Consider the following 25,762-nt stretch of genomic DNA (forward strand, 5'->3'; position numbering starts at 1 on the left):
TCCATTTACTGTCCAACTTCCAACTCACAGAACCAACTTTTCATCTTCCTCGTTTATTCATTGAACTGCCGTTTTCTGGAACAACCTTCCTTCATACATATGTCCTGAAAATTACAGTCTACAGAAGTTCAAGTCCAATATCAACAAATCTCTTCTTTCATCTTCTCAACCTCCAATCCAAGCACGGTACTAAGTACTATAGGTTCTAATAGTTCTCGTTTTTGGGGTTTACATAAAAAAAAAAAAAAACAGCATGGTCTGATGATGGATATCGGCAAGATACCTGAAACATCACACTATAGTATATATTAGTTTAGGCTATGCTTAATAAAATATATATTAAAAACTCCATGTGGTAAAAGAGTGTTTAATTATACATAATAATAATTCTTAAAGATACAAAACTTACTCGTGAGCAAGTTCAATCCAAAGAATACATTACCAGATGTATTGAAAACAATTTGGCCTTCCTAAGGACAGTTCCTAACCTGACTTACTACTGGGCTCAATGTAAGTGCGATCTATTCGCTATGATTAGACAGCTCAGTAAACCTACAGTGTTCTTTACTCTGAGTGCCAGTGAAATCGGCTAATGACACTCACTCACTAACTTTGATTTGGTACGTCATTTCAGAAAAATGATATCAAAGACGTCATTTCTTCTGTATATATATTGGTTAATGAGACTAACACACTAACTTTGATTCGGTACTTCATATCTGGATTGACTTCATTTTTGCATTGCAAAATCTTGACAAGTTGGTTTTACTACAGTCCGAAATTTAGTAGGTGCTGTCAAAGATGTTTTCACATCAAAAATAATAAATGCTGGCTCGTTCGGATTATTGACGTTTGGATTTTCAGTGCTGTACTGTACTTTTATAATTAGTAATAATAATACACAAAAGTGCATTAAATAAAAGTTGAGTTTATTGCTATAGTAAGAGCTATTTTTATTTCTATGAGTCAATAACTTTCAAATAAACTGGTTAGTATTTCATATATAAATATTTTTTTTAATAATGATAATGGATATGAAAAATATAACATAAATTATTCAAACATATTTAGCAGTCATATGTTAATATAGCTGATTGTATGAATTGTCAGTAATGACAACTTCATTTTTTCTTTTCCAGGATGTGGTTGCTGCCCTTGGTTCTCCTAATAAAGTGTTCTATAAAGCAGAGGACAAAATGAAAATCCATTCCCCTAATTCCCATAAACTTCTTACTTCACGTTCTTCAGACTATTTTTATAATTACTTTACTCTTGGTATTGTAAGTAATCAAAACTAAAGTTCTGTTCTCATAATTAACTCTTTATTTATTAGCAGTCTCTCTTAATCAAAGAATAGCTGAGCACTGAATATTTTCAAAACAGAGAATATTACTAACTTATATGTTAGCTGTTATATTATAGTTATGATAGATTCTTTCTAAAACCATTTGTCCCACTGGATATAAACCATATCTCCCAAATTATATGGTTTTAAAATGAAAAAATAGTTTTTTATGCACTTTTATCATTTTTGACAAAGAAAAATATACACATGTGCAACACTAATACCACTTTCACTTCATTGAAATGAAAGTGGTATTAGTGTTTCATAGTATTAGTGTCATGGGTTTCATAACTGGCTCAACACTTCATTGTTGAGCCAGTTATGAAACCCATGAATACAGAATATTCATATATAAAGTACTTTAAAAATAAATTTCTTTGGAGGTAAGGAACTGTGGCTGCCATATATTGACCACCACTGACCCCAGGAATGTTGAAATATGAATCTCTCACAACCCAGCATAGCCAATATCTTTGCAGTATAACACTAAACTGTTATTAGAAATTCTGTACACAATAAACAGTACAAATTAGAGTAAGTAGGTATTACTTAAAACACTTTAATTTTTTGGGTCAACAAGAAGCTCTGATAACATCAAAAAATTAGACAGCTATAATGCATTTATATTAGGGCTCCACTAGTTGGTAGCATTGATTTTAATCAATTTTGTGTTGCTGTAACATCTATTCAAAGCTCAGATGCCATCTATTGCTCATAACAACAAACTGTGTACTACCTGTACTAGATGTAGAACACACACACACACACACACACACACACACACACACACACACACACACACACACACACACACACACACACACACACAAATTGCTTGTAAGCCTAATAGTTGGCTAAAAAGCTTGAGATTTATATTCAGGCAAATGCAGTATGTCACTTATGTCTTTCACCAGTCCTAATAAATAAAATACTATTAACCTGATGTCAGTCACACAGGGCCCGACAGGTGACCTCCAAAATGTCTGTTGCTTATCAATTGCTAATTAATAATTAAAATTCTGAATTTTTTTCCTACCTTTATAAATACAGTAAACCCCCGCTATTCGCAGTATCTGTATTCGCGATCGCTGATTTAATATAAAATGAAACCTAAAAAAATGTGAATTTTAAAGTGCCGTGAATATTTTCCGCCATAAAAAAACATGGGCATGGCTAAAATTATCTTTCCCAGTCAAAACAGCGCTCAGTGGGTGGGGGGGAGAGGTTGACAAAATCGCAGGCGTGGCTGTTTCTCGCTAATCCTTGTTCAGTATGTGTTATGCGCTTGTCATGGAAGGTTTCGTCGTTTGCTTTTAATTTATATGCTTATAAATTGAATAAATTTATCAATTTATAAATTGATATAAATTGATTTTGTAAGCATATCAATTTATAAATTGATATGCTTACAAAAGTGATAAATCGACTTTTTCGAGTGTGTTAACGGAAGAAAGTGACTTTATTGAGGACAAGTTCTTTCTAACCCGTACAAAAATATGGCTACGAATAACAAGGGAAATGTGAATGTGAAATTATCAAAGAAGGTGATGACATTAGCAAATAAAATTGAGTTATTAGACAAAATTTCTAATGGTGAAAGTGTCTCCTCAGTGGCAAAACATTATAAAATCAATGAGTCAACGGTACGATCAATCAAAAAATCGGAAGAAAAAATCCGCCGTAGTGTCCGTGAAAACGCACTAATTGCTTCAAAAATTTGCTCTGTAACTCGTGATGTTAAATTAGAAAAAATGGAAAAAGCTTTAAATCTGTGGATAGAAGACCGAACTCAAAATAAAATTCCATTAAGTTCACTCATCATTCGTGAAAAAGCAAAACTCCTTTATCAACACTTTAGCGAAACTGGTGATAGCACTGGCAGGATAAGTTTTTTTAGCTAGCAAAGGTGCTGGTTTGAAAGATTTGTTTGAAATTTCTAATAAATATTACATTTAATATCAAATTGTTTCTTATTTTCATTTCGATGCCATATGCTTGCATTTCACTATGTACTGTCTATGTACATAGTCATATTATGAAGGTACATATAATACATACATAGACAAACTTTTAGACTAGTTTTTCTTATATATTACATACTTTGGAACAGATTCCCTTTATTACTATGGGAGCCATAACTCAGTATTCGTGTTTTCGGTATTCGCGACATTTCTTAGGAACGTAACCCCCGCGAATAGTGGGGGTTTACTGTATAGCCAAATTCGTATTCAAGATGTTTGGAAGTAAAAAAATTGTTTACTTGAAATTACAATTGCAAAGAATCTGTCAGGTACCATGCAACTATTTGCTGTGTTTGCCTTTTGTTTCAACTTGTCAATTTTGCTTTCATCATCTTGTGCATGTTGCTCACACATGTTGTTTGAGATTACCATGCTGGCTGATGTGTGGCAGAGAAGTCTGCCATAGAAAGTAGTTCCTTCATGTTTAATTGTTGTACAAAATGTGCTTTTTGTCTTGATTGTTATGATTATTGATGTAAAATGGTTTTTTGCTTCAATTATTATCTGTTTATTCCTCTATTTATTGGAAAAACACATATTTGAAATTTTATAGTTCTTAACCTTTCTCAGAACTGAAAAATGGAAGTGACTGTTAGTTTCATGTTTATATTTTATAACTGTAATTTTGTTTTTAATTTTCACCAGAACTGATATCTTTTTTTTGTCTTTTGTTAACAAAATGACAGGTAAAAAACACAGCATTTTTTATTTAAATTTAAAAAAAAAGTAAACTTTTTTTCTGTAAATAAAAAGCAAAGTTGGTACTTGTCAGGTTCTGCATGACTGTGTTTGTTACAAACAGGGATGTGACAGGTTAAATATTCTTTAAATCCTATATTCCAGTTTTACACAAACTTATTAGTGGTTTGTTTAAATAACTAGGGTGCCCTTAGAAGCATCATAATGACGATGATTAATGCTAGTAAAGTTATACTTAATTTTAGAGTGAGCACAATATTGCAATTATAATAAGTTTAATGTGAAAGAATAGTTAATGTGACTACAGTTCTATTAACAAATTTACTTTAGATTATGGTATGTACGGAAATGATGCAAATGCTCTAACTTGTACAAATTTACTTTATTATTGCTATATGTAACATCCATTAATTATTATGTATTACATGCAGCTTCCATAGCCAAGTGGTCAGGAGCAGGAGTGCAATAGCACATGCTCTTTTTGAATAGACTGGAATTCAAGCCCCTGACTGCTAAATACAGTTGATCTGCCAACCCACACTGGACCAGTGTGGCAGATTATACTCCATTCCCTCAACATGACTTGTTGAGGAGGCCTCCATACTGCACTGGGTTGACAATGGCTGCAAATTTATTATTTTATTTATTATCTATTACATAATAATTTATGATATTATGTAACACCTTATATTACATAATTATCAATATATTATGAAATATCCATTAATTTAATATTGAGCTGAGAAATTCACAGCGGTCATAATTCAAGGTCCTATAGTCTGTGGTCTCTCTTAGCTTAAGTGAACAGATTGATTGTATTTGAATTTGAAATGTTCATGTTTCAAAGGAAACAGAAGCTTACAGGGAACAAATTTTTAGTTTCAAAACTTACAATTAGAGAGATGGAGGAAGGCTGTTGCTGAATTTCAGGCAACTGCAGTTCTCTGTGGTATCCTTCAGTGGCTACAACCTGGGAGAAGTAAAGGACAGTTTTTAACTGTGAAACACAATTTGTTTGCAGTTGGCCTTGGGTGGTCACAGTGCTGGGTGTATTATTGGCAATGGCTGCTTGATGTGTTGTTTTTGTGGCTTTTGGTATTGTGGCACTTGTTTGCACTGATGGCGACTGTTTGTTGGAGGGATGAAAGATGTTTTTCAGTGCTGGAAAACAGAGTGATCCAGTGGTGGGGGAGGGGGAGATGTAATGGATAGTAATGGATGTGTTCAGTCACTGTATGTACCTTCAAAAAGTATCCAGACAGATGTCAGTTTTGCATACTGACATTGCAATTGCCACTAATTAGCATATTCATATCATTTGGCCACGAATACCCCACTCTCCTGGGTAGGCTTTCTTAACTAACAATAGACTACAATGGGTATAGCCCACAGTTCTTCCTGCAGAACAGTGCCCATTTCAACTACTGATATGGAACATGTTGGTTTGGCCTTTATCTGATGTTCCATTCATTCCATAGCGTTTCATAGAGTTAAAATTGTCACTCACAGGACAATCAAGCTTTTGTACATTTGTATCCACAAACCATTCTCAAGCAGTACTGGCAGTATGGGATGGGATATTTGAAATGAATGTGAGTCATTACTAAAGAATCTCCACATCATAAGGAGCATGGAATTGTCTATAATTGGTTATGCATTGGCATTCATGGTTCTCTGTAGAACTACCAAAAGTCTTAAGTCGTGACAAACTGCCTCACACACGATAACCTCACCTCCTCTGAACTTCATTACTGACGCAATACACTATACACAGCAAATGTTCTTTATGTGCCCTTCACACTCGCACCTGCCAATCTGAACAAAATAGGGTGTAGTAAAATTTGTCACCCCATCAATTTACACTGTTCTGTGTGCCACTTAGATATTCTTGCACCTTGCAAGGCAAGACCACTGATTGCAGTTAATGATGTTTGGGTAATATGCCTCTGCTCTCCCATGTAAACAGGCTATGGAGTTCTGTGACAGTATAGTCATTTCGGCACTTATCACTCATTTGCGGAGTAATAGTGATAGTAATTGCCATATAGTGCAAGGAAGCCACAGGCGTTTGCTGCACTAAGAGGGTTAAGGGATGGATGATGATTTTCCTATTCCTCTTCAGGAAAGGTTAAACATCTTGTAGTTTTTACCAACCATCTATGGTTGGTAAAAACTACAAGAAGATTTACCAACCATAGATGGTTGGTAAATTTGCAGTCAATCAATCTGCATAATTAGTCACTGAAGATAATTTTTTTACAAATATGCAATAAAATTGGTATTGTAAATTTTCCTCATAACCATAGTTCTAGTGGATCTTGCAACGTATGTACTGATGACCATGCACATTACTCCAGGACTACCGCATGCCTTTCTCTGCTGAATGCTTCACACAGTCCAACCTGCATTTACAGCTTTGATAAAAGACTTATTTTTTCAACTTGATAAAGAACCTGAAGCAAAATTTTCTTACTGTGAGCATCATAGATTTTGAATTCTTTAAAAAAATTCCTTACCTCAATTATATTTAAACTTAGGTGAGAAGTGTTTTTAGAAGCCAGTGCTGTATTCCTGATTTTTCATTTCTTGGATTTTTTTATTGGCTATATGAGAAATAGATTCATACTCATATAATTTATGAAGTTTTATTGAGGTTTTATAAAATATATCTCCCTTGAGTACTGCCATAGTATATCTCCCTTGAGTATAGCCATATGCGCCTATTGAATAGTAATTGTTTTCACCATCTTTGTATGTGTGGAAATAATCTGCTATTTATTTTATACTGATAAAAATGAATTTACTAACAAAAATTAATAAACAAAGATTTATTATTTTATTAAATAGTAGTAAATTGAAATGTCCTGTTACAATTTTTCAGGATGTTCTGTTTGATGCAAAGACACACAGTGTAAAGAAGTTTATCCTTCATACAAACTATCCTGGACATTACAACTTTAACATGTATTTCCGATGTAATTTTGTTATTACTTTGAATACCCATAAACCTCAAGAATCAGAAGAAGCAACTTTGATAGATGTTACTGAACAAAATACACAAATTATTACTGCCTTTACAAAGGTAAAGTAGTTGCATTTATGTCATAAAATGTTATTTGATCTATTCTGTTAAATTATATTCCATATAGCAAGCAATATAATCATTACTTTTTTTTTTCCCCTCCCTAGCATATAACTGTACATTTATGTGTAGTTATATGCTTGGGAAAAGGAGTGATTTAGAAGTTTTTCAAGCTGGAAAAACATGTTTTGTTGATTTGTAAATTTTTTGAACTTTAACTTTATTCCCACAAAAAAAAAAAAAAAAAAAAAGCTTTATTCCAGCTTACAGTCTTGCTACATGGTTACATGTAACATTTTAAGAAAAATATAGCAATATACAATTTCTCTTCCTTTGCTGTCATAGATATTTATTGCATTGTTTATATTTTGAAAAGCTTAAAGTTGTAAATGTCATAAATGTTTGTTATTTTATTTTTGCGACTAAGACTATGAGGTGTCAGTGTATAGTGTCTGTAAGTTGCATTTTATATGGATGGTTTACCTGTTTGCTAGATAAAAAAAATCCATTTCCAGGATAAAAAATCATGCAACCTTTGACAAATTAACTCAACCATAGTATGAAAAGGAGCCCATAAAAGTTCCTTCCATAAGGATAAAATTATGTATTGTGATTTCATTGTCATTTTCGGGTATACCGCAGTCTGATCATTAATAAAGAGAACAATTTCAGGTCTACAATAAAGTAGTGGGGTTGTTTTGATATTTTCTGAAAAGAAGGATAACATTCCACTTCATTTTAGGAATTGCCCACATTTATGCTATAGCTATAATCCCAGTGCCAGCTTTTTTTTTTGCCCAATGAAAAGGCTCTCGTTTGGTTTCATTTCAGAGTCATTAGAACCTGAATATTGTACAATAACTCTTTCAGTGTGAAGTTCAGCAGAAGCTGAGATATTTGTGTTGGTGATTTATTGTAAACTCTACTGACTTGGTTGTCGTGCCGGAGTATAAACAGAAAATTTATTTCTGTGTTAAGTAACATATGTCTGACAGCTGTGGACTACAGCGAGAGATAAAAGGGTTACTATCTAGTACAGATTCTGTACTTACATTAACCACTAACTACAGACATAGTGATTTGACAATTTCTCTTACAGCCTTTGCTTATATATTTTATTATATGGGATGTTCCTATTATACAGGAAATTCAGTAAATTAGAGGGTACTTTCTATGGACCAAAGCAATGCAAAAATGTTATATAAACATGGGCCAGAAATGCTTCGTTAACAAACTACACCGAGTGGACAGAAATCATGGGATACCTACCTAGTAACGGGTCGGCCCACCTTTCACACAGCGACGCATTGAGTCCACTCGTTCATGAAATCATTCCACAAGTATTTCCATCCATGCTTGCTGCACCGCTGTCTGTAATTCCATTGTATTTGGCCTGACATAGCCAAGTGGTCTGGAGCGTGGGTGCAGTAACACATGCTCTCTGAGTAGACTGGGATTCGAGCCCGTGACTGCTAAATATGATTAGCATTTGTATTGATTAATTTATTGTAAACTCCACTATTATTTGTTTTTTTTTTTAGGAGCATTAGCAACTAAGACCACATTGCCCCAGGGATATGCGGTGGTCATTTCCTGACCTTTCCGTATCCTCCGTATTTGCTGGTCACGGGCTCAAACCCCGGTCTAATCAAGAAGCGTGTGCTATGCACTGCTGCTCCTGCCCACCTGGCTATGGAGGCGCCGTAAACTCCACTGATCTGGTGGTCATGCCAGAGTATAAACAAGAACATTCCTGGGTGCTGGATCCAAAGCTCAAACGGTCCTTTCCACAGGGTTCATGTCTTGTGCATGGGGAGGCCATTCCATGATGGTAAAATCTGCGGAATGCTCTTCAAATCATGTTCTAGTCACTGCGGCTCTGTGGGGAGGCACATTGCCCTGTGAGTGCACGATAACCATGAAGGGATGCAGATGGACTGCAAGGATGTACACATGTAACCTGGACTGTTCAGAGATGTCTAGATGTACCAGAGGTCCCAACATGTGCCAGTTGAACAATCCCCAGACCATTACCGACCATCCACCTGCCTGAATAGTTCCTTGTTGACATGATGGGTGCATAGCTTTGTGCTGTTTCCTCCATATATGTACCTCCCGTCCACTTGAAATAACTTCAAACGGGACTCATCGGGCCAGGAGACCCATCTCCAATATTCCAAGGTCGAATGCCGATGTTCTTTCGCCCAGTTGAGGTGTAGAGTCCTGGGTTGTGGTGTTAGCAATGGGACTCTGGTGGGTCGGTGGCTTCCATAATTTGGGGGTTAATGATCACCTGATGGTCTTGGTGGAGACGTTTCTAGCATCTCCCTCGTTGAAGTCTGCAGTAATTTGTGCTGCAGTCACTTTCATCCATCACCTTTCTCTGCCCACAGTACTGTCCACAATGAGATGTTATTCGGGAAGTGGCGTGTTCCCGATACTGTCGAACGGGATAGTGCAATTTCTGTACCACCTTCACGATAGAGTGACCTGTGCATCGGCACCCACTATCATCCCTCTTTCAAAGTCAGTTAACTCATGACATTTATTCATACTGACATCGAATTACCATCTACTTGAATACATTGTACCTATATACCTACTATGTGGTGTGTTCGTCCACTAGCAAGAGGGGTGACAAGCGTCGCATTGCCCAGGAACCAGGTATCCCATGAATTCTGTCCTTTCAGTGTACAGCCAGTTGAAAATTTTCTCCACAACTGTAGGATAAGAGAATTTCATTTTGAAAGTACCTTATATTACAGATATGGTTTAAAGAAATTTGAGTTGAGAGTAAGTATGCAAATGACTAAATGCCTTTTTAGGCACATTAGCATATGTGCATAATGTGCCTGTTGTCTTTACTGTGTCTGTCTGTTTGTGTGTCGGTCCATCTGCATGTAACAACTGGACTTCCAGTGGACAAATTTTTATGGAGTTTTATATTTGGGCCTTTTAAAAAGATTTCTTGAGCCATTCCAGATTCATTAAAATTTGACCAATAGAAATCTGGCAATTATTTCTTCTCCCCCCCCCCCCTTGTCTGGTGTAATAACTCTACTCCCAGTGGGCAGATTTTCATGAAATTTTATATTTGGGCCTTTTAGAAAGATTTGTAGAGCCTTTCCCAAGTTTCATTAAATTCGAACTAATAGAAATATGACAGTTATTATATATTTGGATATTCTAGAATGATCTATTGATCATTATTAAATTTCATTAAAATCAGACCAATAGAAATCTTGTAATTACTATTTATTTTTTAATATAATGTGTCATATGTTTGTTGGTTGGGAGAGTGAATGGGTAATGTGGCAGGTGTGCAGAAATGAAATTTTCTCAGTTCCACATAAAATTTGGATTTTGATTTTTTTTAAAAAAAGCATGAAACATATGAAAACACAGACCACTTGTCTCACAGATGACTAAACAATTTGTTTTACACTGGACACTAATATAGCTTGCATTACCCCAGAAAAATGATTGGAGATGACATAGCTTAATGTCTTTTGTAAGTACTATGAAGGATTTAACCAAGTAACTAGCCAATAAAAAATGGAAGTTAATAAACCGTTCTCACTGTTTATTGGCTGTAGTTAAGGATTAAGCCTTTGAGATTATTCATTAAAATTTAAGTTTTGAAATAATTTCTATTTTATATTTCTTGCCATTTCATGAACTCGCAAGCAAAAAAGAAATAATTTTTTTTTTTAAATAGCTTTAGAATGAACTGCTTATCCAACAAGGAAATAAACTATTAATTTTCAACTTTATGACAGTTTCAGTTTCACTAATATGTTATACAAATTTTTTTAAATTATTTATTCTAGTTGTTTGACTATTATAATTTATTTAAGATAGTTGAGAATAATTTATTTATTATATCCCTATAAGCAAAATAGTATTAAAAGTGTTAAATTTCTTTATAATGCATTTATTATCATTAGACTGGCATGTGTGATTTAAGATATTAAATTAACCAATTAATCTCTTTTTTTTTTTTGTAGTGGGACACAATACAGGAAAGGTTAGTGAAACCTTCAGAAAGACCCGTAGTACTCAATCGAACTTCCTCCCCCAATGCAACTAATCCGTTTGGTTCTACCTTTTGCTATGGTTATCAGGACATGATTTTTGAGGTGAGAAAAAGAAAATATTAAGTATATTATTTTATTGCAGTTATTCAAAAAAATTATATTTAGTGTGTCCTGCCATTACTAAAACAAACACATAATATAATCTGCTCGGTATTAAGTCCCCCATAAAGAGTGCAGTGGGTCTCTCCCTGTCACTCACTTGAAAAGTTCTTCTGGGTGCATATTCTTCCCCAGAGACTGTAGGATTTTTAAAGGCTGCTTCAGTTGAGGTTTTAGTTAATTGGTCTCAGACACGGAATATGTTTTGTCCCATAAATTATTTTGTTTTTCAGCCTGAAAAATTTCAACTTAAAATGGAGTATATTATTTATTTGGGCCTGTGATTCATACCGTCTTTTATTATCGACATCACATTCATAGCACAAAAGCTTACAATTAAAAAAAAAATCAAAATTATCCATGAAGTCAATTGAAATATAAAACAATGTTCAAGAAATAGTAGACAGTACTCATAATTCTGTTAAGTGAACTGTTAAATCGTAAAATTTTCCTTCAATACACCTACAGTCCTAATGTTTGATATTGGCAGTGAGCTAAAATTACAAAATAACTATTATTAAGTGTGTGTGTGTGTGTGTGTGTGTGTGTGTGTGTGTGTGTGTGTGTGTGTGTGTGTGTGTGTGTGTACACAGTATAAGATACAAAGTATTAGTCCTTTTACTGCTATAGCAGTTATAGTCATTTTTCCTAGATAAAAAGGATTAAATACACAGTTCTGCATCCTGGCTGAATAAAATTAAAGATATTATAAATAACCTAACAAATCAGAAACTACTTTTCTTTCTTCTTTAAACTGTGAATGATATTAGTAGCCACCAAATGAAATTCGAAAAGGAAAATTCTATACAAGCAGCCCATGTTTTATGAATGCCCACTATCGTAAGGCAGATTCAGACTTAAAACAGAACGTGTTATTTTGGGGGCATGTAATTCACACTTTACTTTCCTTTATTACAGATATTATGTTCATGTGAGGGAGGTTAAATTTGTGACTTATTTCACTGTTTCATAAACCAAATTCCCTAGCTTCAGTTATACTGAAGAACAATGAAAAAATTTTTCAATGGAAGCTAGATTTCAAATGTGCAGCTAATTTTTTTCTAGCACCCTCAGTTTACAAGATATTTTAGATTTCATGTACTTAGGTATCGGTCTCTGTTCCTATTGGACTGCTGATTGAGAAGTACTGGAGTCAGTAGTTTTCTAGATCTTGCTGTACTGACCAGCTTCTAGCAGTTTCTAGGCTATTTTCTATCCTCTCTGCATGTCAGATGGATATAAAATCTCCCAGACAGGTTAATCAATTAGGATCATCAACAGTTGAACCATTGATATCAAGTGGACCAATATGATTCATCCCCTTCCTTCTAGAGTTTACATAAGTAAAAAACTCTTTGCAAAGTGTGTGGGTTAACACTTTTCATAAATTAGAACCTCATAAATCTGACTTCTATGAGACATAGCACGTGTTGAGTATTTGAAGATTCAAGTTTTTTGGAAGTTATGCACATAAACTAGGTATTCGGGGCCAATTTTTATTATGTATGTATTCTGTAATTGGCAAACTCAGGTGAACTGATAACATAATTTAATGCAGTCACCTGAAACAAAGTCATCAATAATAATTTGCCATTCCTAACACATATTTATCAACTGCAGACAAAGTGCACAAGGGACCCAAACCTCTTAAGTGACATTTCATCCATTAATTGGGGAGCAGACCACTGCATTTTTCTCTGCCTCTATCATGCAGCTGTCCAACTGAAATTCGATAATGGGTCCCAAGTGTTATGCATCAGCTACAAACAGCGTACTTCAGTGGCTTGATTCAGTTCATCATCAGGCTGTCTGCATTGCTACTGGAGCATTAAGAACATCACATCTCCCGACCAGAGTCTATTATGTTGAAGCAGCTGAACCAACCATTTTGATGAAAGCAGTTGTTGCTGAAATATACTTTTAAACTAAGAACCTTGCCTGACCACCCTGCTTGAACTTCCATTTTTGAGCCATGATGGGAAAATCTCTATCATATCTGTCAGACTGTGAACCATCCCTTTGGTATTATTGTCTGAGTTGCTTACAAAGCTTAACATCAGTGTAGACAATGTTGCCAAGTCATCAACTTTTTAATAAAAAAGTTGCATGATGGCAAATTTTCACCCAGTGAAAATTTGCCATCATGCAACTTATTTATTAAAAATTGTGGAATGGCCAACACTCCACTTTCTGTGTACCTAAAACTCTGTGCTGCCCATCAAACTGCCTACTCAGATATGAAATCAATCTTCACTGATAACTCGAAGTCAGAATCATGTGGGATCAGCTGTGGTGTTTCCAAATAGCATGGTATCTGAGAAGATTATTCATGAATGCAGTATATACACAGCATAGTTTTATGCTGTAGGGCTAGCTTTGTACCACATTAAAATCAAAGGGGTGCATAGTTTATGCAAATTATTTAAGTGCATTACAGGCTTTATCAATGATGGGATATCATTTTCATCCAGTTCTGTTCATGCTTCAGCAGAAGTTATTTTTCCTTCATGAATCTACATTTGACATATGTTTCTGATGGATTCCAAGCCACATGGGTTGCTGTAGCCAGATCAGCACAACCCCAGAGAAATCACAGCCTGCTACTTCCATATACAGACTAGAGGCAGGTATTAAGTAATATATGTTACATTCCCAATGGCAACAATCATGACATGGACAGGGCACAAATAAGTTGTACCAGATTAAATCTGTAAATAAGACATGGCAGTCTAGTCTGAGCAAGAATCACAGAGAGGAAGTTGTTCTTGCTTGCTTCCACATAGGACATAGTCGTCGTATGTATTCTATTGTGTTGAGGGCTAATGACCCTCGTGTGTATGAGGATTGTGACACCTTTTTAAACATTTGTCATATTTTAACCAAATGTCCACATTTTAGACATGAATGACATATATCTTTTTCATCTTTTAGCAATCTGACATAGCCTAATGCCAGATTGCTAGAAAGTATTTTAATATTGATAAACTTGTTTAGATCTATTTAAAATACAGGTAACCCTCATATAACACGGCTATTAGGTTCCTGTTAAATGTTGTTTTGTGCAAAACCGTGTTATATGGGACTAAGAAAAGTACAAAAAGGGACTTACGTTCCAATAGCTAACAAAAATACACCATTTTAGATTTCGTGTATCTTCTGCTGTCTTTAAAAAATCAGTAATCTGTGCTTGTTTGCTTTTGCTTGATAAATCTTTGTGAATTTCATCGTATGGAACTAAGCATTTTTGATGCTCCCTTTTGAACTTTGGGCTTCTTTCATTCAAGAATCTGCATTCAAAAAATAAGATTCTAATTGCTCAGCTAACTTTATGCCTTCCCCCATGCTTTTTAGTGTAAGATTTGGAAGTTTAGAATTTTCATCTGCGATAACATCATCTGAATTGATTTCATTTTACCTCCGATGCCATTTGCGCCAAATCTGCTACACCAGCTTCTTTTTCCGCCAGTAATTCTTGAATGTCTTCAGTAATCATATTTTAAAAAATTTTTTTTTTTAGCATCGGCGACTAAGGCCATGTTACTCTGTGTATATTGTCTATAAATTGCATGTGTCCTGAGGTCGATTTTCTATTTTGCTGGACAAAAAACCGGTGTCCAGGAGAAAAAACCATGCTGCCCGAGCCCGACTAACTCAGCTATATTGTGAAAAAGACCCATAAAAATTCTTCCCTTCATTGACAGGATTTGAACTCTGCTTTTTTCCAACCAGTGTGGGGAGAAGGGCGATTTTATCAACTGTGCTACCCACGAGGACTTCAGTAGTCACATCATCTAAACCTTCCCCTCCTACCAACATAGCAAGTTCTACTATCGCACCGATTCCGTTTTCTGCCCATTCAATCATATCACCGAATGAACTGTCTTTGGTCATACATTTTTCCACACGCATTTAATGTTGATGGTTTTACTTCTTTCAGCAATAAAGCTATGATTCTGATGCAGTCCACAATTTAAAAATGTTTCCATGCTTCCATTACTTCAATAGATTTGGAATCAATTTTTTCCAAAATCTATTGTAACAATTTTCTGATGGAATGAGTTTTAATGGTGGATATAATGCCTTGATTTAATGGCTGAATGAAAGAAGTTGTATTAACCCAGTACAACTGTGGCAGTAGGAACATAACTTCAACTTCTGGATGACCTGATGTGCTATTCAATAGTAATAAAACTTTGAAATCTAGATTTTTCCACAAGTTCAACAAGTACAAGTTCAATAGCACAGAATGTAACGTGGGAATTTCTCAACAAAATAAAATACAGGGATTTCTCAAAATTTTTTTTGACTAGCGAGTCAACAGCGGGGATTCAAAAAGAGTGGAAACATTGAAAAATTGCATCTGACATAAAAGCAGGGTTTTCCCCGCACAAAAGCTCAAAAATATCGTTATGCGAGGTTTACCGAAATTCGCTAACTGTGTTAGAGCGAAACCATGTTATATAAGTACTGTGTTGTGCGAGGATTGCTGCAATTTATCAATCGTGTTAGAGCGAAACTGTGTTGTAGAAGTACCATGTTATACGGGTGTTGCCCGTATACTCTTTTATTACATGCACTTTTAATACTCACATATACTTTGAATCGATATTTACAGAAGAAAAACTCGTTGTGTCAATGAGAAATTATGGGAGTGAAGTTGAAAAAATGCAATTAATGATGTTGAAATTTCATATTGCACGAAATTTCACGTTTATTTAATGAAAAAACTTTTGAGCCTACAGACCAATAAGGTTCCTGGGGTTGATGGCATCAAACCATTGAGGCTAATTATGAGAGCATCACTGGACAGGAGTGATTCCATTGGATTGGAAAAGTGCCATATCTGCAGTACATAAGGGCAGTTGTAAGAGTGAAGTAAGAAATTACCGGCTGGTTAGTCTAACTTCAGTAGTAGGGAAAATCATGGAAATAATGATCAAGGGTGTAATTCAGGATCATTTAGATAGAAATGGAAGTTTGAAGGATACTCAGCATGGTTTCATAAAGGGAAAATCATGTTTAACTAATCTGGTTAGCTGTTTTGACAGGGTCTCTGAGGAGCTGGACTCGGGGGAATAATTTCGACATTTTTTATTTGGATTTCAGCAAAGCATTTGACTGAATCCCACATGAGTGGTTACTTTATAAGTTGGAACAAGTTGGAATCACAGGGAAAATCCTTAGGTGGATAGCTGGATGGCTTCAGGACAGGAGGCAGAGGGTTTTGATAAATGGTTATTTCTCAGATTGGGTTGATGTAAGAAGTGGGGTTCCCCAAGGATCAGTATTAGGACCATTGTTGTTTTTGATTTTCATAAATGACATCAATGAAGGGATTGAGGGCGTGATGTCTAAATTTGCAGATGACGTAAAGATTGGAAGAGTAGTTAATGATTGCCGCCAAGCAGAGCTTCTTCAGGGATGGTCAGAAAAATGGCAGCTATGCTTTAATCTAGCAAAGTATAAGTTATTACATCTGGGGAACAGTAACCCCAAAATAACTTATACACTTGGTGGAGTTGAACTAAAGCCGGTAGTGGAGGAAAGGTACTTGGTGATGATGCGGTCAGGCATGAAGTTATCCAAGCATTGTAGACAGGTTGCAAGGAAGACCCATGGTGTCCTATTGATGATTTATCGAAAAATTGCTAGTAGAGTTAAGGATATCATAATCCCATCATATAAGGCTATTGTTACACCACACTTGGAATACTGTGTTCAAATATAGAGACCGTGCCTAAAGAAAGACATTGTGCTCCTTGAAAGCATCCAAAGATCTCACCAGGCGAGAGAGCCTGGTGAGATTAGAAAAAAAAATATCGTACATATGACGAAAGACATTGAATATGTGGGTTGCAGAGCTTGGAAATTAAGCACTTTAGAGGAGACTTAATTGAGGTGTTTAAGACTCTGAGAGGCATAGTAAAATGAATGCGACGAAATTTTAAGGCTTATAAATGATTCTAGAATTAGGGGCCATAATTTCAAGGTACCGGGAGAGATGTTTAGACTGGATTACAGGAAGTTTTATTTTAGCCAGCGAGTTATAAATTACTGGAATAAGTTACCTATATGGGTGGTAGAGGCTGACAGTTTGGGGAAATTCAGAGGTTAGCTGGATAATTACCTACAGGAGGAGGGAAATGTTCAGGTTGTCTATTTCCTTTTCTCTTATTGATTTATTTTTTTTTAATTTTCTTCTTCTTATTATTATTTTTAAAATTTCTTCATCTTATTATTATTTGTTTTTCTTGGCTGGTGCAGCATAAGCCGTAGGCTTCCTTGCACCATGTGGCCATTGCTAATACTAATAATCACATATATTTTTATACCTTTTTTGACAATTTTTTATTCTTATACAGCCTACAGATATGTTTTGACACGGTGACCAACTTTCATTGGTCACTGTACTTTTTTACTGCCTTTTTGTTGTTTACTATTTTTATAACTGATTTTATTAATTTACCATTGTTGGCCCATTATAACCTCTGGTGCTCATGTACCAATAAACTGCAAACCAACCAGTCTTCAGTATAATCTCCTTCTGCAACGACACACTTTATCCTTTGTTCTTACCAGTGATCAAAACATTTTTGAAACTCTTGTGAATGCTTTTGGGTGGTATGTTTTGATTTTGATTTTTTAAATCAACTCAAATTTTTTTTTTTTTTTTTTTTTTTTCATGCCCTGTTTTAATTTTGGGGATAGTGAAAAGTTGCATATTGCTAAATTGAGAGAAAGACTGGTTCAGCATGGCAGGAATGTTTTTGTTGGTCAAAAATTGTCAGATGGCATGTGAAGTGTGGTAGTACATCATGGCAAAGAAGTCAACCATTTTAAAATTCCTTGGTAGGCTGTGTGACACCTTGTGGAACTATAATAATGTAGTCCCTTGGCAAAAAATGTAGTCTGCATGACTTTCGTGTGATTTTGACTGCTGTGCCTTTTAGATGTGAAAACATCTTTGGCGGCACCTACTAAATTTCAGACTGTAGTAAAACCAATTTGTCACGATTTTGCCACACAGAAATTAGTAACCTTAATGGAAATGACGTCATTTTCGTTAAGGTTACTAATCTTCGCATTTCTTTTAGGTATTTTGATTTGTATATCTTGGTTATGAAATAAGAGCTTTTGTATTGTAAATATTTTATTCATCATTCACAAATTTCCATAATTTCAGCTGGAAGACAAGATAAAATGGATTTATGAAAACTGAAATAAGAGACATATGCATGCGACTGCAACGTATCTAAAAACCTCTTAAAAACTGTCGATTGATGTACCCAATCTTGTAGCGGAAATTGAGATTAGTGTTTATTGTGAGATTGAATGTTTCTTGCAGGAAAGTAATTAACGGTTTACTTTCGTTCAGTTTGAAGTTAACGTCCAGTGCTTGATTTTATGTTTGTCTTTTACACAATCTCGATAGTTTTTGTTGTTCTCGTACACTCATTGCTGCCTCCATGTTTATTTTCTTAGGTTGGCTTGCTCGATACTCTCAACAATGCTGTGCATTTGAATTCAGCATCGTTGAACACACAGCTATAGCAGTGTGGCATTCAGTGCCTTTCACTACTCAGAAAATTATTGATGTGAAAAAACATCTGTATGGGCACTTAACGATGGAATGTAACAAAAATGCGGATTGCAGCAATACAAATATTTGTATTGTTGCAATCCCTATTTTTGATTCTGCATTCCTGATTCCAACAATACAAATATTTGTATTGTTGGAATCAGAATATTCAACAAATGGCTACAATCAAATGGATAATTAGACTAATGACATGGATTTTGCTGACCTCTTCCAAACATTGATTCAATAGAGTCAGTAGCGGGCACGAGCATAAAGCATTACATCATTCATACTAAATATTTTGGACTGAAGTATGAGGCTAATGCTTTTTTTTTTTTTTTTTGATTTGGTAGTTGTTGGCACATCGGCTTCTGTGGCCATATTGCACCTCCCAAGGTTTTTGCAGTACTTTGACCAAGCCCGAGGCGGGAATCGAACCCGCGACCTTTGGGTTGCCGGGCAAGTACTTTACCCACTCGGCTAGCCCGGTCGGCAAGGCTAATGCCACTAACATAGATTCGGTAGACTAAGTAGCAGGCACGAGCATAAAACTTTACATTATTCATGACTTTGGTTCTAGCTTTGTTCGATTTTTAAAATGGTTTTTAAAATTGATTGATTTTCATGATTTTCTTTCATGATTTTCATGAAAGATGTTTTCATGTAAAGCATCTTTTGTGCATACAGAGAGGGGCGCCTCCATAGCCAGGTGGGAAGGAGCAGCAGTGCATAACACACGCTTCTTGATTAGACCGGGGTTCGAGCCCGTCACCACCAAATACGGAGGACGCGGAAAGGTCAGGGAATGACCACCGCATATTCCCGGAGCAATATGGCCTTAGTTGCTAATGCTCCTAAAAACCAAATAACAAACAATAACAAACAAGCATACAGAGTACACATGTAGTTTTTTTTTTTTTTTGGGCCTTGGTGACTGTTTTCCATTGGGAGTTTTGAACCTCAGTCTCTAATAAACTGTAACAAGTATTTTTGTGGATCTGTAGTTGACTTCCCAGCATCACAAAAAAAATTTATATTTGCATATTGTTCAAATTTCATCATTTTCAGTGCACATGACAAATGAGGAGAAAAGTACTCATTTAAAGCAGTTTTCCACTAGACTGGTACATAATAATGAGTTAAAACTTGGTGTACATCTACTCTAAATATGTCATATAAGCCCCACTCCCAATATTTTAGCTACCACTATGCATTCAAGAGTTGTAAGATCATTCACTAAACTTTTTTGATCAGACTTTGTAAGCTAAAGTGGCACATTTCAGTGTGATCAACCTGACCTAATTTCTTACCAATTAACCCCACTTTTTAGTTTAGTGACTTATAATTAGTACAGAAATGAAAGAAGTAATGATTTTAATAGCTTTCAACAGAACTTTTTTTAATAATACTTGCTGTGGAAGACAAAAGATAAAACACCACAAGATTTAATAGCCTGTTTTATAGAAACAGATTAAGCTCTGATTAAGTTGCTCCATCTAGCTTAGTTCAGTGCAAAAGAAAAAAAAAAGTGTTTAAATACTGTATAATCTAATTATTAAAAATAGTAAGGTAATTTTATTGTGATTGGATTCTGTTTTTGTTTTTTTTTTTTGCTTTATATTTGTATACAGTAGACTCCTGATTATCCAGGGGGTTATTTTAACCCACTTGCAGATTAACTGAGGACAAAAAAAAAATTTGATTTAAACGTTTTAAAAAATCAATTACAGTACGTAATTACAATAATTTATTTTTAAATGGTTTTTAAAAAAATTTAATGATGGGAACATTTTTGTAAAATATTTGCCACCAAATGTGAGAGTGTTAATACAGATGATGGACCAACGGGTGATTCAAAATTATAAAGAAATTTATAAAAAAATATTTTTTACATAAATTAATGAAGGAAGGTAATTTGTTGTCATTTTGGAAACATATGACAGTAAGGATGCAACTTATGAAATTTCAATATCATGGACCTCGATACACATGACATTACAAAAATCTTTTCGGAAAAAAATATTACATGTACCTGTGAAAGATGAAGTTCTTAGCGACAAGACTAATAATGTCATATTATATGATTTATGACAGACTGAAGGTATTGAAATTTTAGATGAAGGAGCAGTTGTTGAGTAGTTTAATTCAGATTAAAGTTTAATCTACTATGAAGTGCTATGTAACGACACGTAGGGTTATGAATGAAGAAGAGCCAAAAAGAGGTGAAGAGTAGGAGAATGTGGAAGAAAATCTATTGCCAACAAATAAAATCTTGCATAGTCCTGCTTTGTCTCATGTAGAGGCTCTGCTTGGCTGCAGAGCAAGAGGAAGACATTCTTAGTGACAAGATAGTGTTACATAATTTACATTCTGCCATTTGTAGGAAGGTCAGTGATGCAAAGAAACAAACTTTACTTCCCTTTTTGAAATAAATAATAGAACATACAAATATATTAAATGCATATTGTTCATAATCCCGATTTTTTGCTTATTTTGTGGATTATCCAGGATAATCAATTTTCTGGATAATCCACAAAATAAGAAAAAAATCCAGGAAATCAATTATCAGGAGAAATTAATTTCCTGACCTCTCCGGTTAATTGGGAGGCTACTGTATTCCGAAGAAATAATTTTAATAAACATATTATTTTATAGTTCAGATGAGCATTTATTGATGGAAATAATGATTAATGTTAGTTAAATCTTTCTAGGTGATGCCTAATAATCATATAGCTTCTGTGACTCTCTATCAACGAAAGCATGCCAGAAAACCAAGACTTGAAGTTTGACATTGTCAGCATTAAGGCATGCATAAATCTGCTAGTCACCTTCTCAGAAAAACACATATTCACAAAAAAGAAAAGTGGTCTCCTTTGGTATTAATGTGGAAACCTGCAAAAGATATTGGGGCATTGTTGTTGCTCTGTGGAGGTCCAGCATTATAACATATCTCCTATTATCCTTGACTGAAAGGAATCAAGGGCACAAGTATATATACCATATATTACCCACTGAGAAATACAGCCATTACCCTATGATATTTGTATGCTGTACCATTGAGTATGCCATTTTAGTTGTAGTTGTGTTTTTCCCTTCCACTCCGATTTTTAATTCTGTTTTTCGTTCATGTGGCGGTATTTTGGTAAGCTTTTGTAAACTCACTGTTTGCTGTGTGTACGTGTGTGTAGTGGGTGTGTACGTGGGTGGGTGTTCGCAGCATGCATATGTGTTAAATAGTGTTAATATTTTGGTGGTCTGTTTACCCGTTATTAGAGATTATTTAGTACATTCTAAAAGAGTAGCAGTGTCTCACTTAAAATAATTGTGATAAATGTTCCGATAAAGACTATTGCTACTATTAGCAAATGTAACAGCGAAGGTCAGAAGTTTGATGAGAATCATCTGCTACACTGCAAAAATGGCAATGGTGAAGGCAGTGCAAAATAAGAATTCTACAGTTAAGAATTCTCTACCAACGAAATACTATTAGTTATGTGACTCTAGTATTAGCCCTTTTTTTTATCATTCCAGCCTATATGATCTCATGGTAATGCTTCTACCAGTGTAGCTTGCAGGCCTCTGTGGCACTTGTTTTTAATAAAAATAAATAAATAAATAAATAAAAACACACAAACCCAAAGTGTGGTATAAATGAAGAGAGACATATACAGGACTTCAAAAATATATATTCATTACATTAGCAAATATATCAATTTGTATAATAGACTTCAGCATCTGAAGCTGGAACCTTCATCTTGAGGCAGAAAAACTTAATATACAGAAAATATATTGTGTAATTAAGAGTAATTAATTTGAAATAATAGAATTTTGGTTTTTAAATCAAAAAAGTAAAGGCACATGAACATTTCATATTATATACTTAAAACTTTTTGAAGTCTTGTATAATACATGTGTATTTGTATATACATATATGTAATATATATATACACATGCACACAGGAGAGATAATTAGTGTTTTGCCCTGCCTGTCGGTAGGTTGCAAACCACGAGTCACTTAGAGGTGAAATTTGGAAGTGTCCAGATTATGTGGAAACAAAGTGAGAGGCACAAAACAAAATTAGTTCCACAAGATGACATAAGGGTGTAGTTGGTACTGCATGAAGCCACACAGCAGTTTATTTGATTAAGTTACAGAACAGCATCAAGGAGCCACAGGTGGTGAAGATAAAATTGCATGGTAACATATAATAATATGCAAATGTACTAGAATCACAGTACAGCTTGGTCAACTGTTACTCAAAGCTAATCACAGGGAAAGTTGGTAACATGCCTTATGTTACTTTTCTTGAAGTCAACCAGAGACTGAATATCGTCTTAATAAATATTGTCTTTAAGATATCCCTACAGCCAAAAGCTGCAAGGATTAAGTTGTGGAGCATAAGATGGTTAGGTTATGACAAATATGATAGTGGGAAATGATGTGGTTATTATCAAATGTGGCTCAAAGCAACTATTTTACTAGGCAAGTAGTAATGTGGTGCAGCTCCATCCTGCATAAAAATGGTTTTGGCTATTAAGAAATGAACAATGCCAGTATTATTCCAATACTTTGTATGCCATGATAGATACTTTAAAAAATATTTATTGTAGTGTATAAAGTGTTACTAGGCCTCTTTAGCCAAGTAGTCAGGAGCAGGAGTGCAGTAGTACATGCCCTTTGAGTAGATCAGAGTTCAAGTCCCTGACTGCTAAATATGGTCAATCTGCCAACCTGCACTGGACCAGCGTGGTAGATTATGGTCTATTTCTCCTCAATGTGAATTGTCGAGGAGGCTTCCATCATGCAGTGGATTGATAATGGCTGTAATTTACTCTTTTTTTTTTTTTTCATATATATAAAGTGTTTGGAATAGTTCATTACTTGATGGATATAACCCACAATGGTGTCTCTTTAAAGACATGGTTAAATTTCTGTCCATCTCTCTCTGTTTCCCCTTTCCCCATATAGTGCTGGAAAGAACATGGTAATATTCACCCATAGCAGCACATGTTTTATGAACACATGTTCAAACTTCCTCAAAAAGAATGCTCCAGTTTTGAAACTACACCAAAGATTAACTTGTGGGCATTGGAGAAGAACTTCAATAATAAGTGCAGGAAATATGCCCCATACCCAAAAATTATGGGTACTCACACTGCCACTAAGCTGGAAATAAGTATCATCGGTCCAAAAGATATTCCAAGGCGATGTGCCATCTGCTTCCATCCTATCCAGAAACCATAGTGAAGTTGGGGCATCATTTGGAGTTAACTGGTGCAGCACATGGATCTTGTAAGGAAGCCACTGCAAGAGGAAACAAAGCACTTTGCAGACTGTTGCCTGTGGAATATCTAGTTTTCTTGACACCACTCTGTAACTAATAGATGAGTGTGCATTTCATGTTGCCATCAACAACAGCAAGTTTTGTGAACAACAGCTGATGCAGTTAGCATTCTCATCAGGAACTATATACAAAGCACATGTTTCTTCAAATTTCTTTTTTCTTTTTTTTTTTTTTTTTTTTTTTTTTTGTGCAATGTATTCAGGAAAAGGGACCCTCTTAAGTATTTTAAATAGTGGTAATCCCAGAGTGCAGTATACGCATTACTATTGCTTTGGTAAAGAAACCACTTTACTAGTAAAATAGAATTTTTCATTTGTGGTACCATGCTGAATTTTTCTTGCCGCTGTGACTGCCTCTGCCACCATGGCAAGCAAAAAAAATTGCTCTTATCACATCTTGTGAATTTACTTAATATACTGTTGCACATAGTGTCAAGCACACTTTGGTATAATTTTTTGGAACTAGCTATATTTTTAATATATACCTTTTGTTTTACACATTATCTGTATAAGGAATGCAACCTTTCCCACCGTAGGAGCTAGTTTAAAAACAAACAAGGTCTGGAGAATCCCTCACAACTGCTTAGAAGTGCATCTGTATTTTAAATAAAATAAAATAAATACATACAATATTAGATAGTCATATAAAATTAGGAAGTAAACTTAAATTCTAAATCAGTCAAGTAATTAATAAGATTTCTGTCAGGATAATTTTATTTCTGTGCACCACAATCAGCCAAAATACGATTTATGATTGTCCAGTCGATTGCTACTGACCATTTTCCAGCCCTTAGTCTAGACACTCTTTATCCCAAATTTCATCCCTTGGTGTTTCATGGTTTACAACCTACAGGCAGCTGAAGCAATGAACTGTAATTATAATCGCCCTGTATATATATATATATGTATGTATACATGCATGCAGATGTGTTCCAGGCAGTAGTGTAATTCTAGAAAGATTGCTCATTTTGTATTCTGCTGTACCTGTGACTATATTGCTTATTTATATAAAGTGCAGTTTTTTCTAACCGAAAATCAGTATATTATAATCTTTGACTGTTATTGATATAAAGTGCAAAGAATCTGGTGACAAATTTTACTTACGTAGTATAAATAAATGTCATTTTCCTTTGATGTTTTACCCTTTCGACTGCTCAAATTTGATATATATTGCATAGACGTGAAAAATGGAAGTGTTCTAAATCTTTGACAGGTTAATTATGAACAGGAAGGAAGGGATTATAATACTGTTACGTTATTTTGTGGACTATGGTTTAAGTTTTTAAATAAATAAAAAGCTTTGAGTAAGCACGTATTCTTTATTTCTTGTATATTATTTTAGCCACGATCTTAGTCTAAAAACCATATTTATATTTAGATGAGTATTAGTATATAGAAAAATATTAGTAAAAAAAAAATTTTTTTTATACAAATTTCTTTACTTTTCATTATATCTATCCTCTGTAGTTTAATCTTGTTATATAGGTAAGTGAAGT

General features: G+C 34.8%; 1 protein-coding gene across 1 annotated transcript in view; it reads left to right on the plus strand.

Moving 5' to 3' along the window:
- The window catches only part of LOC150082595 (phagosome assembly factor 1), a 156,352-nt gene extending 134,340 nt beyond the window's left edge, over nucleotides 1-22,012 (plus strand). The window contains exons 10-13 of the mRNA XM_090378706.1: nucleotides 1,140-1,280; nucleotides 6,947-7,147; nucleotides 11,155-11,286; nucleotides 21,634-22,012. Of these exons, the coding sequence (XP_090234832.1) occupies nucleotides 1,140-1,280; nucleotides 6,947-7,147; nucleotides 11,155-11,286; nucleotides 21,634-21,711 (552 nt within the window). The 3' untranslated portion in view covers nucleotides 21,712-22,012. The remainder of the gene's footprint in view (nucleotides 1-1,139; nucleotides 1,281-6,946; nucleotides 7,148-11,154; nucleotides 11,287-21,633) is intronic.
- The last annotated feature ends 3,750 nt before the right edge of the window (nucleotides 22,013-25,762 follow it).

Source organism: Mastigoproctus giganteus, chromosome 7, assembly GCF_048544385.1.
Source record: "Mastigoproctus giganteus isolate SK-2022 chromosome 7, ASM4854438v1, whole genome shotgun sequence".
NCBI lineage: Eukaryota > Metazoa > Arthropoda > Arachnida > Uropygi > Thelyphonidae > Mastigoproctus > Mastigoproctus giganteus.